Source organism: Oryx dammah, unplaced genomic scaffold (assembly GCF_014754425.2).
Source record: "Oryx dammah isolate SB20612 unplaced genomic scaffold, SCBI_Odam_1.1 HiC_scaffold_11210, whole genome shotgun sequence".
Taxonomy (NCBI): domain Eukaryota; kingdom Metazoa; phylum Chordata; class Mammalia; order Artiodactyla; family Bovidae; genus Oryx; species Oryx dammah.
The window spans coordinates 7,881,440-7,895,682 of NW_024080603.1; the positions used below are offsets into that span (position 1 = coordinate 7,881,440).

General features: G+C 40.9%; 1 protein-coding gene across 2 annotated transcripts; it reads left to right on the forward strand.

Annotated features, from left to right (window-relative positions):
* Window positions 1-304: 304 nt before the first annotated feature.
* LOC120861008 (signal recognition particle 19 kDa protein) lies at window positions 305-8,337 on the forward strand. Of its 2 annotated transcripts, XM_040236714.1 has the most exons (5): window positions 305-489; window positions 1,150-1,225; window positions 3,205-3,276; window positions 3,368-3,479; window positions 7,792-8,337. In XM_040236714.1, the coding sequence occupies exons 1-5, from the start codon at window positions 449-451 to the stop codon at window positions 7,923-7,925; spliced, it is 435 nt and encodes a 144-aa protein (XP_040092648.1). In that variant the 5' UTR covers window positions 305-448; the 3' UTR covers window positions 7,926-8,337. The 2 variants fall into 2 exon arrangements, with proteins under 2 accessions (XP_040092648.1, XP_040092649.1); XM_040236715.1 differs by lacking the exon at window positions 1,150-1,225 and having other exon boundaries at window positions 334-489.
* The last annotated feature ends 5,906 nt before the right edge of the window (window positions 8,338-14,243 follow it).

Consider the following 14,243-nt stretch of genomic DNA (forward strand, 5'->3'; position numbering starts at 1 on the left):
AGATTAAACAAACAGGGCATTTCCTTGCCTACTCTAACAACTGGCTCAGAACTCACAGATAACCTGCGGTGTTGAGCCGTACTCTAAGGATGAGAGAAACATGCACCATCCACGCTCAAAGTAGCTTACAAAAAGGCGGGGGCGGGGGGGGGGGGGGCGTGAAAGCGTAAACCAATTGTAGCGACGACGCAAGTGTTCCAAAGCCTGGTTTCTGCAAGCTCTCAGAGGGAAGGAATTAGTCACGTTCGTGTGCCCTCTCGCGAGAGGGAGGGATTTCAACGCCACGTCAGGAACCAGAAAGCACAGACGAGTAGACTTTCCGATGGGCGGGACTTCCGCCGGAAACGGGGTGGTCGGGGACCTCTCAGAGGTCTCCGGCCGGCTTTTTCACCTGTAGGCCCGGACCGGGTGCTCTCTGGGCGTGGACGCTGTGTGGACCCGGGTGAAGATGGCTTGCGCCGCGGCGCGGTCCCCGGCCGACCAGGACAGGTGAGTCCGGAAAGAGGAAGCGATTTGGGGCCAGCCCGCCGGCTCTGCGCCTCCTTCCCCAACCCTAAGGAAGGCTCCTCAGAGGGCGCTAGGCCCTGGCCCTGTTCTCGGGCGTGTGTACCTCCCGGAGGCCGCTGTTCGCAGGACCCTAGATTCCAGCTTTACGTAGCTCGATGTTTACCGTACTTGAGACAGAGGATAGTGGGAGCTCCATGGGTGACGGTAAGTAGTCGTTAAGTGACAACTCTTTTCTTTCTGTCGTTGGCGTGTGAGAGCCGAGCCCGCCCTCAGAAGCTTTTGACAGGCTGTTGTATATAAATAAACAGTTCCGGTAGTGTTTTCTTTTCTTTTTTAAAAAAAGCTTTGTCTAGCAAGTGATGTTTTTTTCATCTAAGGTAATAAGTTAAAGTTCGGTTTTTAAATAGAGGGGAGCATCACCGACTCGATGGACGTGAGTTTGAGCAGGCTCCGGGAGTTGGTGATAGACAGGAAAGCCTGGCGTGCTGCGGTCCACGGGGTCGCAGAGTCGGACACGACTGAGCGAGAGAACTGAACTGAATAATCGTATAGGTGCACGGGCAATCTTGATGATGGTGAAAGAATGAATGAATTTGGAGAAATACTGCTCTACTGATACCAGCTGGGCTTTTCCTGTGGCAGGTTCATTTGTATTTATCCTGCTTATTTAAATAACAAGAAGACCATCGCGGAGGGACGGCGAATCCCCATAAGTAAGGTAAGCATGTTTTGCAACGAGGACCTGGGCAGGTTGTCCTGTTAGGCCACAAAGACTTCTTTTACTCGGCTGCGTTGTTTGAAGCCCAAGGAGAACGAGCGGCCAACGACTAGGCTGCTTTTTAAGTGATTCTTCATGAGCCTTTGTTTGAAACAGTTTGGGGGTGGGGTGTTGTAGGGTTTGCACATTCTTTTCTTTTTTTAAACCAATGTTATGACAATCTTCTTAATAAAGGAAACCAAAATTAGGGCACTGTACAATATCATCTCCAGAATGTAGTTGAGTTTTTTATTTTAAACAAGACTTGCAGAAAATTCACATGTGTTGAGTTTTACAGTTTTAGGCCCCTTATCATCATCATCATCCTTTTGACTTGGATTAAGTTACTCTAAAATTAACACTTTTTAAAAGTAGCTGTTTATAGTCTTAAAAGAAATGATTTCTCCCTTGTGCTGTTTCGATAGAAAAACCCAAGTTCTTAGTTGGCCTAGTGGCTTAAGTTTAGAAAGAGCCTAGAGCCAAGTGAAGGGATCTTTGTAGCATTTTATTTTCACAATTAATGTTATATCCTGTTTTTTAAGGCTGATTTACATTTTGTAATCTAATGAATTTAAGGAACTTGGCCTGAAGCAATACATTATTTTTGTGTTATTTAATATCTCCCATTTTGCTGCTTAAATATATAAAGTCTGCTTTGCTGTTACAGTGTAAAGAAGATGCCAAAGCACTAATTCAGAAAAATGCCTAACATCAAGCCACTTTGACAGAGGCCTCTGGTAGCAGGCTCTCAGATAATTTGGAGAATGATTGAATTACTTTTAACTTTATTGATAGCTTACATACAGAAACATACATAAATCTTAAGTGTTTTTCTTGATTAATTTTTATGAAGTGAGTATACATGGTTAACCAAGTATCCAAATCAAAAAAAAAATACTAGCACCTAGAAAGATTCCTTTATGTCCCCGCCACCCCCCAGTCGGTGTCCCCGCCACCCCCCAGTCGGTGTCCCCTGCGCAAAGTCATAACAAAGGATGACCACTGTCCTGACTTCCAATACCATAGACTACTATTGCTTGTTTTTTAATTTTATTTAAATGGCATCACACACTATGTGCTTTTATGTCTGTCTTCAGTGAATGTTAAGCTTATGAGGTTTACCTGCACTTTTGAGTATAGTTTGTTAAATCTTATCTCTCTGTCGTAGGGTTTCCCAACAGCAGCACTGTTGACATTTTGAGCCAGATAGTTCATGGTTGTGAGTGCTGTCCTGTGCTGTCTGGGTCGCTTAGCAGCTTCCTTGGCACCTACCCACTGGAAGCCAGTGCCCTACCCCACCCTAGTTGTGATGATCGAAAATGTCTCCAAGCACTGATAAGTGACAGGGTGCAAGATTACCGTGCTGAAAACTACTGCTGTGTAGTATTGCATTGTGTGAATGTACCACAGTCCATTTTACTATTGACAGATAGTTGGGTTGTTTCCAGTTTGAGGCTGTTATAAATAGTGCTTCTTGATATTCTCTATTTTGTATTTTTTTGGGGGTATATACCTTGCAGTGGAATTGCATGGCCATAAAGAATGCATTTATTTTATTTTACTTCCATAAATTCTGCCAAACAATTTTCTAAAGTTGTTGTATCTGTAATAGTTGTTTAACCAATATTCATTGAACAGTACTATATTCCAAGCATTATGCCAGGTGAATATATTGATGAATAAAGCAGTCCTTAACCTTGTGAAGTTTATGTTCTCATGGAAGGGAAACCAACACAAAAGTCTGAATATGTGAGTCCCAAGAATTTAAAAATTACAGTTGAAAGAACTGTACCTAGTTTGTTCTTTGGTTTTCTTTAAAGGAAACCAAGGGTCTTGGTATGTGTTTTATTCATAGTGTTTGAAATGATTTATACAACAGTGTAGCAGTATCCACTTAAAGCTGAGCTATTTATTGTTTTCATCTTTAATTAACTTTTCAGGCTGTTGAAAATCCTACAGCTACAGAGATTCAAGATGTATGTGCAGCAGTTGGACTTAATGTATTTCTTGAGGTATGATATAGTTCTTCATTCACTAACTTCCATACTCATTTCATTGATGTGATAACTTTCATAAATCTTGTTTTTATTTCTTTCTGTTAAGAAAAATAAAATGTACTCTAGAGAATGGAATCGTGATCTTCAGTACAGGGGCAGAGTCCGGGTCCAGCTCAAACAGGAAGATGGCAGCCTCTGTCTTGTACAGTTCCCATCACGTAAGCTTTTTTTAATGAATGAATGAATTTTGGGATAGATTATTCCTCTACATTGCCAAAAATGTTCTAAAACTGACATTTTGACAAGTCAGAAAGATAATTTGCATTCTGTGAATTAATTTAGAAAAAGGAGCACTGCTGATGGAGAGAGATAAACAGTGCTTTTAATTTCTTTTATGTTAGGACATTTGAGAACTTGATGAAAGCTAGTAATCATTTTTCAAAAAATAAAAATTGTTCCATGAACATTTTCTGAACCTATGGAAGTCCATTGTTGTTCCCAGGTTAAGAATGAGAAATTATTAAATTGTCAGATATTATTGCTATTTCACATCTAGAAACGCTTGAGGTCGGTTACTAATTTCTAATACTGATAAATCTAAAAAACTGTATTGGGTGAAAAAAAGCAAGAAGTATGCAGTGTGGTGCTTCTAAGGTGTAAATTTAAATATAGAATATTACTATTTATTGATAGATGTGGGTGCAGTGTTATTGATCGATTATATGTATATATGTGTGTGTTATCAGTTCAGTTGCTCAGTCATGTATGCTGTTTGCAACCCCATGGACCCCAGCACGCCAGGCCTCCCTGTCCATCACCAGCTCCTGGAGTTTACTCAAACTCATCTCCATTGAGTAGGTGATGCCATCCAGCCATCCTGCCCTCTGTCATCCCCTTCTGTCCTGCCTTCAATCTTTCCCAGCATCAAGGTCTTTTCAAATGAGTCAGCTCTTTGCATCAGGTGGCCAAAGTTTTGGAGTTTCAGTTTCAACATCAGTCCTTCCAATGAATATTCAGGACTGATTTCCTTTAGGATGGACTAGTTGGATCTCCTTGCAGTCCAAGGGACTCTCAAGAGTCTTCTCCAACACCACAGTTCAAAAGTTAAAAGCATCAGTCTTTGGTGCTCAGCTTTCTTTATAATCCAACTCTCACATCCATACATGACTACTGGAAAAAACATAGCCTTGACTAGATGGGCCTTTGTTTGCTTCCTGACCTGCATATAGGTTTCTCAAGAGGCAGGTCAGGTGGTCTGGTATTCCCATCTCTTTCAGAATTTTCCACAGTTCATTGTGATCCACACGATCAAAGGCTTTGACATAGTCAATAAAGCAGAAATAGATGATTTTCTGGAACTCTCTTGCTTTTTCCATGATCCAGCGGATGTTGGCAATTTGATCTCTGGTTCCTCTGCCTTTTCTAAAACCAGCTTGAATATCTGGAAGTTCACAGTTCACATATTGTTGAAGCCTGGCTTGGAGAATTTTGAGCATTACTTTACTAGCATGTGAGATGAGTGCAGTTGTGCAGTAGTTTGAGCATTCTTTGGCATTGCCTTTCTTTGGGATTGAAATGAAAACTGACCTTTTCCAATCCTGCAGCCACTGCTAAGTTTTCCAAATTCGCTGGCATACTGAGTGCAGCACTTTCACAGCATCATCTTTTAGGATTTGAAATAGCTCAACTGGAATTCCATCACCTCCACTAGCTTTGTTCGTAATGATGCTTTCTAAGGCCCACTTGACTTCACATTCCAAGATGTCTGGCTCTAGGTGAGTGATCACACTGTCATGGTTATCTGCATTGTGAAGATCTTTTTTGTACAGTTCTTCTGTGTATTCTTGCCATTTCTTCTTAATATATTGTGCTTCTGTTGGGTCCATACCATTACTGTCCTTTGTTGTACCTATCTTTGCATGAAATGTTCCCTTGGTACCCTGGGTTGGGAAGATCCTCTGCAGAAGGAAATGGCAACCCACTCCAGTACTCTTGCATGGAAAATCCCATGGACAGAGGAGCATTATAGGCTATATTCCATGGGGTAGCAAAGAGTCGGCCACGACCGAGCGACTTCACTTCACTCTGTATATTCTTGCCACCTCTTCTTAATATCCTGTGCTTCTGTTGGGTCCATACCATTACTGTCCTTTGTTGTGCCCATCTTTGCATGGAATGTTCCCTTGGTATCTCTAATTTTCTTGAAGAGATCTCTAGTCTTGCCCATTCTATTGCTTTCCTCTGTTTCTTTGCACTGATTGCTGAGGAAGGATTTCTTATTTCTCCTTGCTGTTCTTTGGAACTCTGCATTCAAATGGGTATATCTTTCCTTTTCTCCTTTGCTTTTTGCTTGTCTTCTTTTCACAGCTATTTGTAAAGCCTCCTCAGACAGCCATTCTGCTTTTTTGCATTTCTTTTTCTTGGGGATGGTCTTGATCCCTGTCTCCTGTACAATAACACAAACTCTGTCCATAGTTCATCAGGCACTCTGTCTATCAGATCTGTTAAATCCCTTAAATCTATTAAATCCCCTTAAATCCCTTAAATCTATTTCTCACTTCCACTGTATAGCTGTTAGGGATTTGATTTAGGTCATACTTGAATGGTCTAGTGGTTTTCCCTACTTTCTTCAATTTAAGTCTGAATTTGGCAATAAGGATCTGAGCCACAGTCACCTCCTGGTCTTGTTTTTGCTGACTATATAGAGCTTCTCCATCTTCGGATGCAAAGAATATAATCAGTCTAATTTCAGTGTTGACTGCCTGGTGATGTCCATGAGTAGAGTCTTCTCTTGTGTTGTTGGAAGAGGGTGTTTGCTCTGACCAGTGCTTTCTCTTGGCAGAACTCTATTAGCCTTTGCCCTGCTTCATTCTGTATTCCAAGGCCAAATTTGCCTGTTACTCCAGATGTCTCTTGCCTCGAAAATCCCATGGACTGAGGAGCCTGGTAGGCTAAATCCATGGGGTCACAAAGAGTCGGACACGACTGAGTGACTTCACTTCACTTCACTTCCAGATGTTTCTTGACGTCCTACTTTTGCATTCCAGTCCCCTGTAATGAAAAGGACATCGTTTTGGGGTGTTAGTTCTGAAAGGTCTTGTAGATCTTCCTAGAACCGTTCAGCTTCAGCTTCTTCATTGTTACTCGGGGCATAGACTTGGATTACAGTGATACTGAATGGTTTGCCTTGGAAATGAACAGAGATCATTCTGTCGTTTTTGAGATTGCATCCAGGTACTGCATTTTGGACTCTTGTTAACTATGATGGCTACTCCTTTTCTTCTAAGGGATTCTTGCCCACAGTAATAGATATAATGGTCATCTGAATTAAATTCAGCCATTCTAGTCCATTTTAGTTCTCTGATTCCTAGAATGTCGACGTTCTAGAATGTTGACGTTCACTCTGGCCATCTCCTGTTTGACCACTTCCAATTTGCCTTAATTCATGGACCTAACATTCCAGGTTCCTATGCATTGAGAAGGAAATGGCAGCCCACTCCAGTGTTCTTGCTTGGAGAATCCCAGGGAATGTGGAGCCTGGTGGGCTGCCGTCTCTGGGGTCGCATAGAGTCGGACACGACTGAAGTGACTTAGCAGCAGCAGCAACATTCCAGGTTCCTATGCATTATTGCTCTTTACAGCATCGGACCTTACTTCCATCACCAGTCACATCCACAACTGGCTGTTGCTTTTGCTTTGGCTCCGTGTGTGTATATGCTGCTGCTGCTGCTAAGTCACTTCAGTCATGTCCCACCCGGCTCCCCCGTCCCTGGGATTTTCCAGGCAAGAACACTGGAGTGGGTTGCCATTTCCTTCTCCAGTGCATGATAGTGAAAAGTGAAAGTGAAGTCACTCAGTCGTGTCTGACTCTTAGCGGCCCCATGGACTGCAGCCTACCAGGCTCCTCTATCCATGGGATTTTCCAGGCAAGAGTACTGGAGTAGGGTGCCATTGCCTTCTCTCTGTGTGTATATGTATATTTGAAATGGACTGGAAGAAAACACCAAGTTTTAAGGTAGTGGTTATCCTAAGGCAAGCAGGCAGTGAGGAGAGGTGCCAGGGGTGTGATGGTCAGAGAAGACTGTTGCATTATCTCTAGCATTTTATTCCTTAAAAAAATCTTTTACAGCTTAATGACGTTGAATTTTTGTTAGAAGACTCAGAAGCCTGTGCTTCCTAGCTTAAGATACAGTAAGAGCCTGATTCTGTTGCCAGCTTGTTATGTTTAGATATTTTCTTTGATCATCAAGTCAATTACTAGGATCAAGGTAAAAATTTTTATTTCAAATAAAATGTTCTAAATTTTTGTTTTGTTCATTTAAATTTAATTTCAGCATTGTTCTTAATACATTTTCTCCCAGAAAGGTCCCGATTTCTGCAAATCATTGTCTTCCTAGTTATTTAATTTTTTCTGTTTAAATTCTTATTTTCTTGATGTGATGACTTCATGAACTTTATGATTTTCAAGTACGATGACCTTTTACATCTTGTTTCTCAGTTTATATACTAAGCCTAACTTCTGGTTCCTAGGTAAGTCAGTAATGTTGTATGCTGCAGAAATGATACCTAAACTGAAAACAAGGACACAAAAAACAGGAGGTGGTGACCAAAGTCTTCAGCAAGGAGAGGGAAGTAAGAAAGGGAAAGGAAAGAAGAAGAAGTGATCTGGCCTGAGAATCAAGGATGTGATACAGCTGTAAGAGACATGAATGGAGGCTTTGCTTGTATCTGAGGGAAACAGAAGCTGCTTCTTTGCATCATTTAACTGAGCTGTGAACATTTGTGCCTCCCAGCTTCAACATCAGAGTTGATAATGAAATAAATATACATCAGAAGTTTGCATCCAGCTCTTATGCAGTACAAAAGACATTTTTCTTTTTGCCTCTTAATGCAGAGTTTTTGTGAAAGAAAGAAGCATATTCTTAAATGGACAGTGGGCTCTGCCATAAGTTACTTGAAATCCTATATCTGTTTGTCCTCTATGTAAACATGTTTCAAATAAATGAGTTTAATAAGATTTGAAATACACATTTTGTTTATCTTTTTAATTTTAGTGAAATAAAATTTGAAACTTGACTTTTTGTAGCTTTTGCTTATGAACTGATTAATGCCAGTAGAGGAGATAGAGAATAAAATGGGGAGTGGAAGCTTAGTGAGACCCTAAAACCAGAAAGTGGTTAAATCCTTTTGGAGGTCTATGAACAGGCAGTCTGTGGATCATATTCTTTTAATCAGTCTTTGTAATTGAGTTGTTTCATCAATTACTAGTTTGTTGACATGTGGAAATTTAAGCTTTAGATTTGCTTATTCTGTAGATTGGAGTTCTAAAATTATCTATGCTTTAGCACCTTGAGATAAACTTTTTCCAAGAAACTAAAGTGGATTGATAATTCTGACTTTATTCCAAAGCACTGTTCTAAAAGTGGTGACTTTGTGTAAAATTTAAGAGACTCCTTCTCCAGCCTTTTGTTTTTGTCTGAGCATCTCCTGGGGGACTGCCTTCTCTGACTCGGTGTGCTTCTGGAAGAGCTTTTAGTCACAGGACTGCACCCTGACCACAGGATGTAACCAAGGCCAGGCCAGTGGAGTGTTTCTCGATTTTATGTATGGAGTAGGAACACAAGTACAGATGGTGATAGGAGCTAAGGTTTGATTCACATCTTCCTGAGGCCTAGTGCAGCTCTTCTGTGAATCCTGTGAGTGAATTCATGGCCTTTAAATCCCAATTCCTTTTTTATTGCTAGAGATCGAACAATTCCAAGTGATTACAGAATAAACGTAGCCAGAGTTTCAGAACTCTAAAAGGGATTAGACACCCAGGCTGTATGAAATGATCCATCGCTGTGTAGGGGGAAGTATCAGAATTGCTACTTAGGTTTTGTCTCCAACAGTTTCTGTTTTTACTATGTCTTATAGTGAACATAATTGCATAGTAGTTTGTATATCAGACTTACAAATAAATACAGCGGTGCAAAACATGATTCAGAAATGCCCTCTTTGGGAAAATGTATCACTTAGGAATATGGCTGTATAACAGAAAAGAATGAGGGACTTAAACAGGAATTAAATTTTTAAATAACACGAAACTCAAAGGTTATTGTAGGTGTTGATTCAGTTGCTCAGTGATGCCCTCCTACCTCTGTAGTCCACTATCTGTGGCATGTTTCCAACATCCTTAAGTTGTTACAGACTTGGACTGGTGACAGACCCAACACGTCAGAGTTCCACATCTGTCCCCCTTGACATCACCGTGTGAAGTTCATAGAGCTTCCGATTGATCGAGGGTTCATCAGACAACTTAACGATTGTCACTATCATTCACATTTTGCTGTGTCAGGTTTTTGTTGCAACATTGTGTATATTATAAACACACCTTTATTACTGTAAAACTTTCAAGAAAGAAGCATCACAAAATTTTGAGTGAAGAATTTTTCAGTGAATCTTACGTAGATACTTTCTCTGGCTGAGCGACATATGTATTAATACTAGTGTCCCAGAAGATGATAGTTCTTCAGAATATACTTATGATTCAGATGATGTAAATGATGATGTCAGACCAACAAAAAGACAAAAGTCCTTAGTGATTGATTCTGCAAAGGGAAGTGAAAATGAAATGGTGCTCGAGTATGCTCCTTTGCTTCCAAAGAAGAGTGTATTGAATATAGTGTTTCACAAAAATGACTTTACAGGTGTGTTACGTATAATTGTTGAATGTAATAACCCACCAAGTGTTAGTGAAATAACAATTTTTGGCCAGCCACAGTAAAAATTGCTGGCCACAGGTGTTCAGTCACTCCGTGTCTGACTCTGCGATCCCATGGACTGCACCAGACCAGGCTTCCCTGTACATCACCAACTTCTGGAGTTTACTCAAACTCATGTCCACTGAGTCAGTGATGCCATCCAATAATCTCATCCAATAATCTCATCCTCTGTCGTCCCCTTCTCCCACTTTCAATCTTACCCAGCATCAGGGTCTTTTCAAATGAGTCAGTTCTTCGCATCAGGTGGCCAAAGTATTAGAGTTTCAGCTTCAGCATCAGTCCTTCCAATGAATAGTTAGGACTGATGTCCTTTAGACTGGTTGGATCCCCTTGCAGTCCAAGGGACTCTCAAGAGTCTTCTCCAACACCACAGTTCAAAAGCATCAATTCTTCAGCACTCAACTTTATAGTCCAGCTCTCACATCCATACATGACTACTGGAAAAACCATAGCCTTGACTAGACGGACCTTCGTCAGCAAAGTAACGTCTCTGCTTTTTAATATGCCATCTAGGTCAGTCATAGCTTTTCTTCCAAGGAGCAAGTGTCTTTTAATTTCATGGCTGCAGTCACCATCTGCAGTGACTTTGGAGCCCCCCAAAAATAAAAGTCTGCCACTGTTTTCCACTATTTGCCATGAAGTAATGGGACCGAATGTCATGATCTAAGTTTTCTGAATGTTGAGTTTTAATTGTTAAAAATAACAATTTTTGGTCAATCACAATAAAAACTGCTGACCACAGGTGTTAGTCTCTGCAAAAATTTCCTGGAAGGTGTGTTAAAGGAAAGGCAGGGATTTCTCAAAACCTGTCCTGGCCAACTTTCACTTGTTTCATTGTCAAGAACTCTGGCACAAAGCGAAATACAACCTTCTCAGTCCTGATAGAGTGGCAGACAAGGAAGTGAGTAGTTGAGAGTGGATACTGGGCAGTCAATGTAAAAGATTTGTCACAGAAAGATGCCTAGAATCTAAAATTGTTTTAGAGGGCAATAGGATTGTCAGAAAGGTTTCACAACTATTGCTGTATGTGTTGCTGTTTGTTCGTGTTGCAGTCAGTGAATAATTATCTTCTTTGCCAGCCAAGTGAAAAACAGTCATCTCAGTGAATTATGTTCACCTTCTTTGTCCTTTTTTAAAAGGACTTTATTATTAGCAGTTTTATACTTGTACATAATTGAAAGAGCTAGCCAATTTTAATAGTTTCCATTTAGGCATTAACTTCCATCTGTAGAGGAGGAGGATTTCATTTTCCTTTCTTTATTCCCAAAACATTCATGCATCTTTCCCATCTTCCTTCCTACCACTGTATTTCATCATTGTAATCACATCTCACCTGACTCCTGAGAAACCTGTATGCAGGTCAATAAGCAACAGTTAGAACCAGACATGGAATAATGGACTGGTTCATAATTAGGAAAGGAGTACGACAAGGCTGTATAGCGTCACCCTGCTTATTTAACTTACATGCAGAGTATACCATACAAAATGGTGGGCTGGATGAATAACAAGCTGGATTAAGATTGCCGGCAGAAATAACAATAATCTCAGGTATGCAGATGACACCACCCTAATGGCAGAGAGCAAAGAGTAAAGAGCCTCTTGATGAAGATGAAAGAGGAAAGTGAAAAACACTGGCTTAAAACTCAACATTGAAAAAGTGAAGATCATGGCATCACTTCATGTCAAATAGATGGGGAAGCAGTGGAAATAGAGACTATTTTCTTGGGCTCCAAAATCATTGCAAATGGTGACTGCAGCCATGAAATCAAAAGATGCTTACTCCTTAGAAGAAAATCTATGACAAACCTAGACAGCATAATAAAAAGCAGAGACATCACTTTGCCAACAAAAGTCTGTCTAGTCAAGGCTATGGTTTTTCCAGTAGTCATGTATGGATGTGGAAGCTGGACCATAAAGAAAGCTGAGCGCTAAAGAATTGATGCTTTTGAACTGTGGTGCTGGAGTCAGTACCACAGTCAGTCCTAAAGGAAATCAACCCTGAATATTCATTGGAAGGACTGATGTTGAAACTGAAACTCCAATACTTTGGCCATGTGATGCTAAGAGGCAACTCATTGGAAAAGACCCTGATGGCTGGGAAAGATTGAAGGTGGGAGGAGAAGATGGCGACAGAGTTCGAGTTGGTTGGATGGCATCACTGACTCAAGGGACATGAGTTTCCTCGGGAGATAGTGAAAGGGAAGCCTGGCGTGCTGCAGTCCATGGGGTCACAAAGAGTCGGACACAACTTAGCAACTGAACAACAATTTAAAGTATACGTTGTTCTGTGTTTCATTCATAGCTGAATCATGCCAGTACCTTTGTTGCTCAATAGTGTGATCGGGGTTCACCAGTACTGGACTCCCCGGGGAGCTTGTGAAAATTTCACACTTGCTGGCCCCAGCCTGGAATTCAGATGCCTTTTGAAGATTTAGCTTATCTCCGGAAATACTCTGGAGTATGCTATGGTTATTTTTGTTTTCCTTGGAGCTAATTTTCTTTTATTTGCTTAGTTTTATGAATATTTGATGAATTATCAGTTGTCAAATGTCCTTTCAAAAAGCTTGTCCATATCAGTTAGATGTTTTCTCTAAGGTTGATCTGCTTCCCCAGAGAGAAGGCTGACAAGCTCCCACGAGGATAAAGATCTGGGCGCCTAGTGGGTGAAGGCAGGGTGGGCTAATGGGTCTCAGCATTTGGTCACTCAGTCATGCTTTTAATGCAACTTCCCTCCCTTAACTCTGCCTGTGCCCCCTCTCTAAGGATCCCCCACTCTTTCCAGAGGATAAACCTCTGTTCTACATGGTTGTGAATAAGGTAGTTCTTCATTAAATCCTCCTCTTTTTTTAGTTCCCTCCCAACATTAAGATACTCTTTGCAGTTATTTTGATATTGGGGGTAACGATAATAAAATTTCTATACCCAAAGAGAGAGACTAGGTGGGGTAGGCAGAATATGCTGTTCTCCTGACCATCATCCATCCTCTCAAAAAAAAAAAAAAAAAAAAAACCACAGTAAATATGTTGCTTTCATGGCAAAAAGCTTTGCATGTGAGATTAAGAATCTTGAGCTGGAGAGAGTATCCTGGGTTATCCAGGTGGGCCCAATGTAATCACAAACAAGCTTATAAAAGGGAAGCAGGGGTCAGTGTACTAGCGGGCCACAAACGGGGATACAGGCAGAGTGTGGAAGCTGAAAGCAGCAAGAAAATGGATTCTCCTGTATCTCCAGAAATAATGCAGCCCTGCCCACCTCTTTTGGATGTCTGTCCTTCAGAACTATAAACTAATACATTTGTGCTGGTTTAAGCCACTAATAATGTGTGGTAATATGTTACAGCAATAACAGGAAACTAACACACGAGCTGAACTAATTAGTTAAGAGAAACTGTCCAGACCTTGGGATTCTTGACCTTAGCAGTAGTCTCTGATAGTGGCTGTCATCAAAAAATTAGTCAACCTAAGAAAAATTGGAAGATTTTATTTGAGCCAAATTTGAAAATTATAGCCTGGGAAGAGCACCTCAGAAAGCTCAGAGAGTTGTTCTGCCCATTAAAAGTCAAGACAATTTATATACATTTTTTGAGACAGAGGGCAGTACTTTAAATGATGTGTTCGTACTTGAGTTTTCATAATCCAGATATAAGCGCCATCATGGTGGGTCATGTGACTTTTTACAAGCTCAAAAAGGAATGTTGTCTTTTAAAGAGTTGTCTTCATGCTTAGAGAACGTTGCTGGTTATGGTGAGCAGGTATTCCTGCTGTATAATGTATAATGTATAATGTAGATATACAATGCACAGTTGGGGGAGTACAAGTTCCTCAGTCGTGTCCAACTCTTTACGCCCCATGGACTATGCAGTCCATGGAATTCTCCAGGCTAGAATACTGGAGTGGGTAGCCTTTCCCTTCTCCAGGGCATCTTCCCAACCCAGGGATTGAACCCAGGTCTCCCATATTGCAGCCGGATTCTTTACCAGCTGAGCTATCAGGGAAGCTGAAATTGGAGGGAGAGGGGAGGCCAAAGGGCAAAGAAGAAGTTTTATGTTTAAATTTTTCTTGCCAAAACATGAATTTCATTTCACTTTCTTAATCCTGGTTATACATGGGAAGAGTTTTAAAATACTGGCACCTGGGTATATAGTGGATTTTTAAAATTTCTGGTAGTGGAGACAGACACTAGTATTTTCTGAAAGCTGCTCAGATGATGGTGATGTAC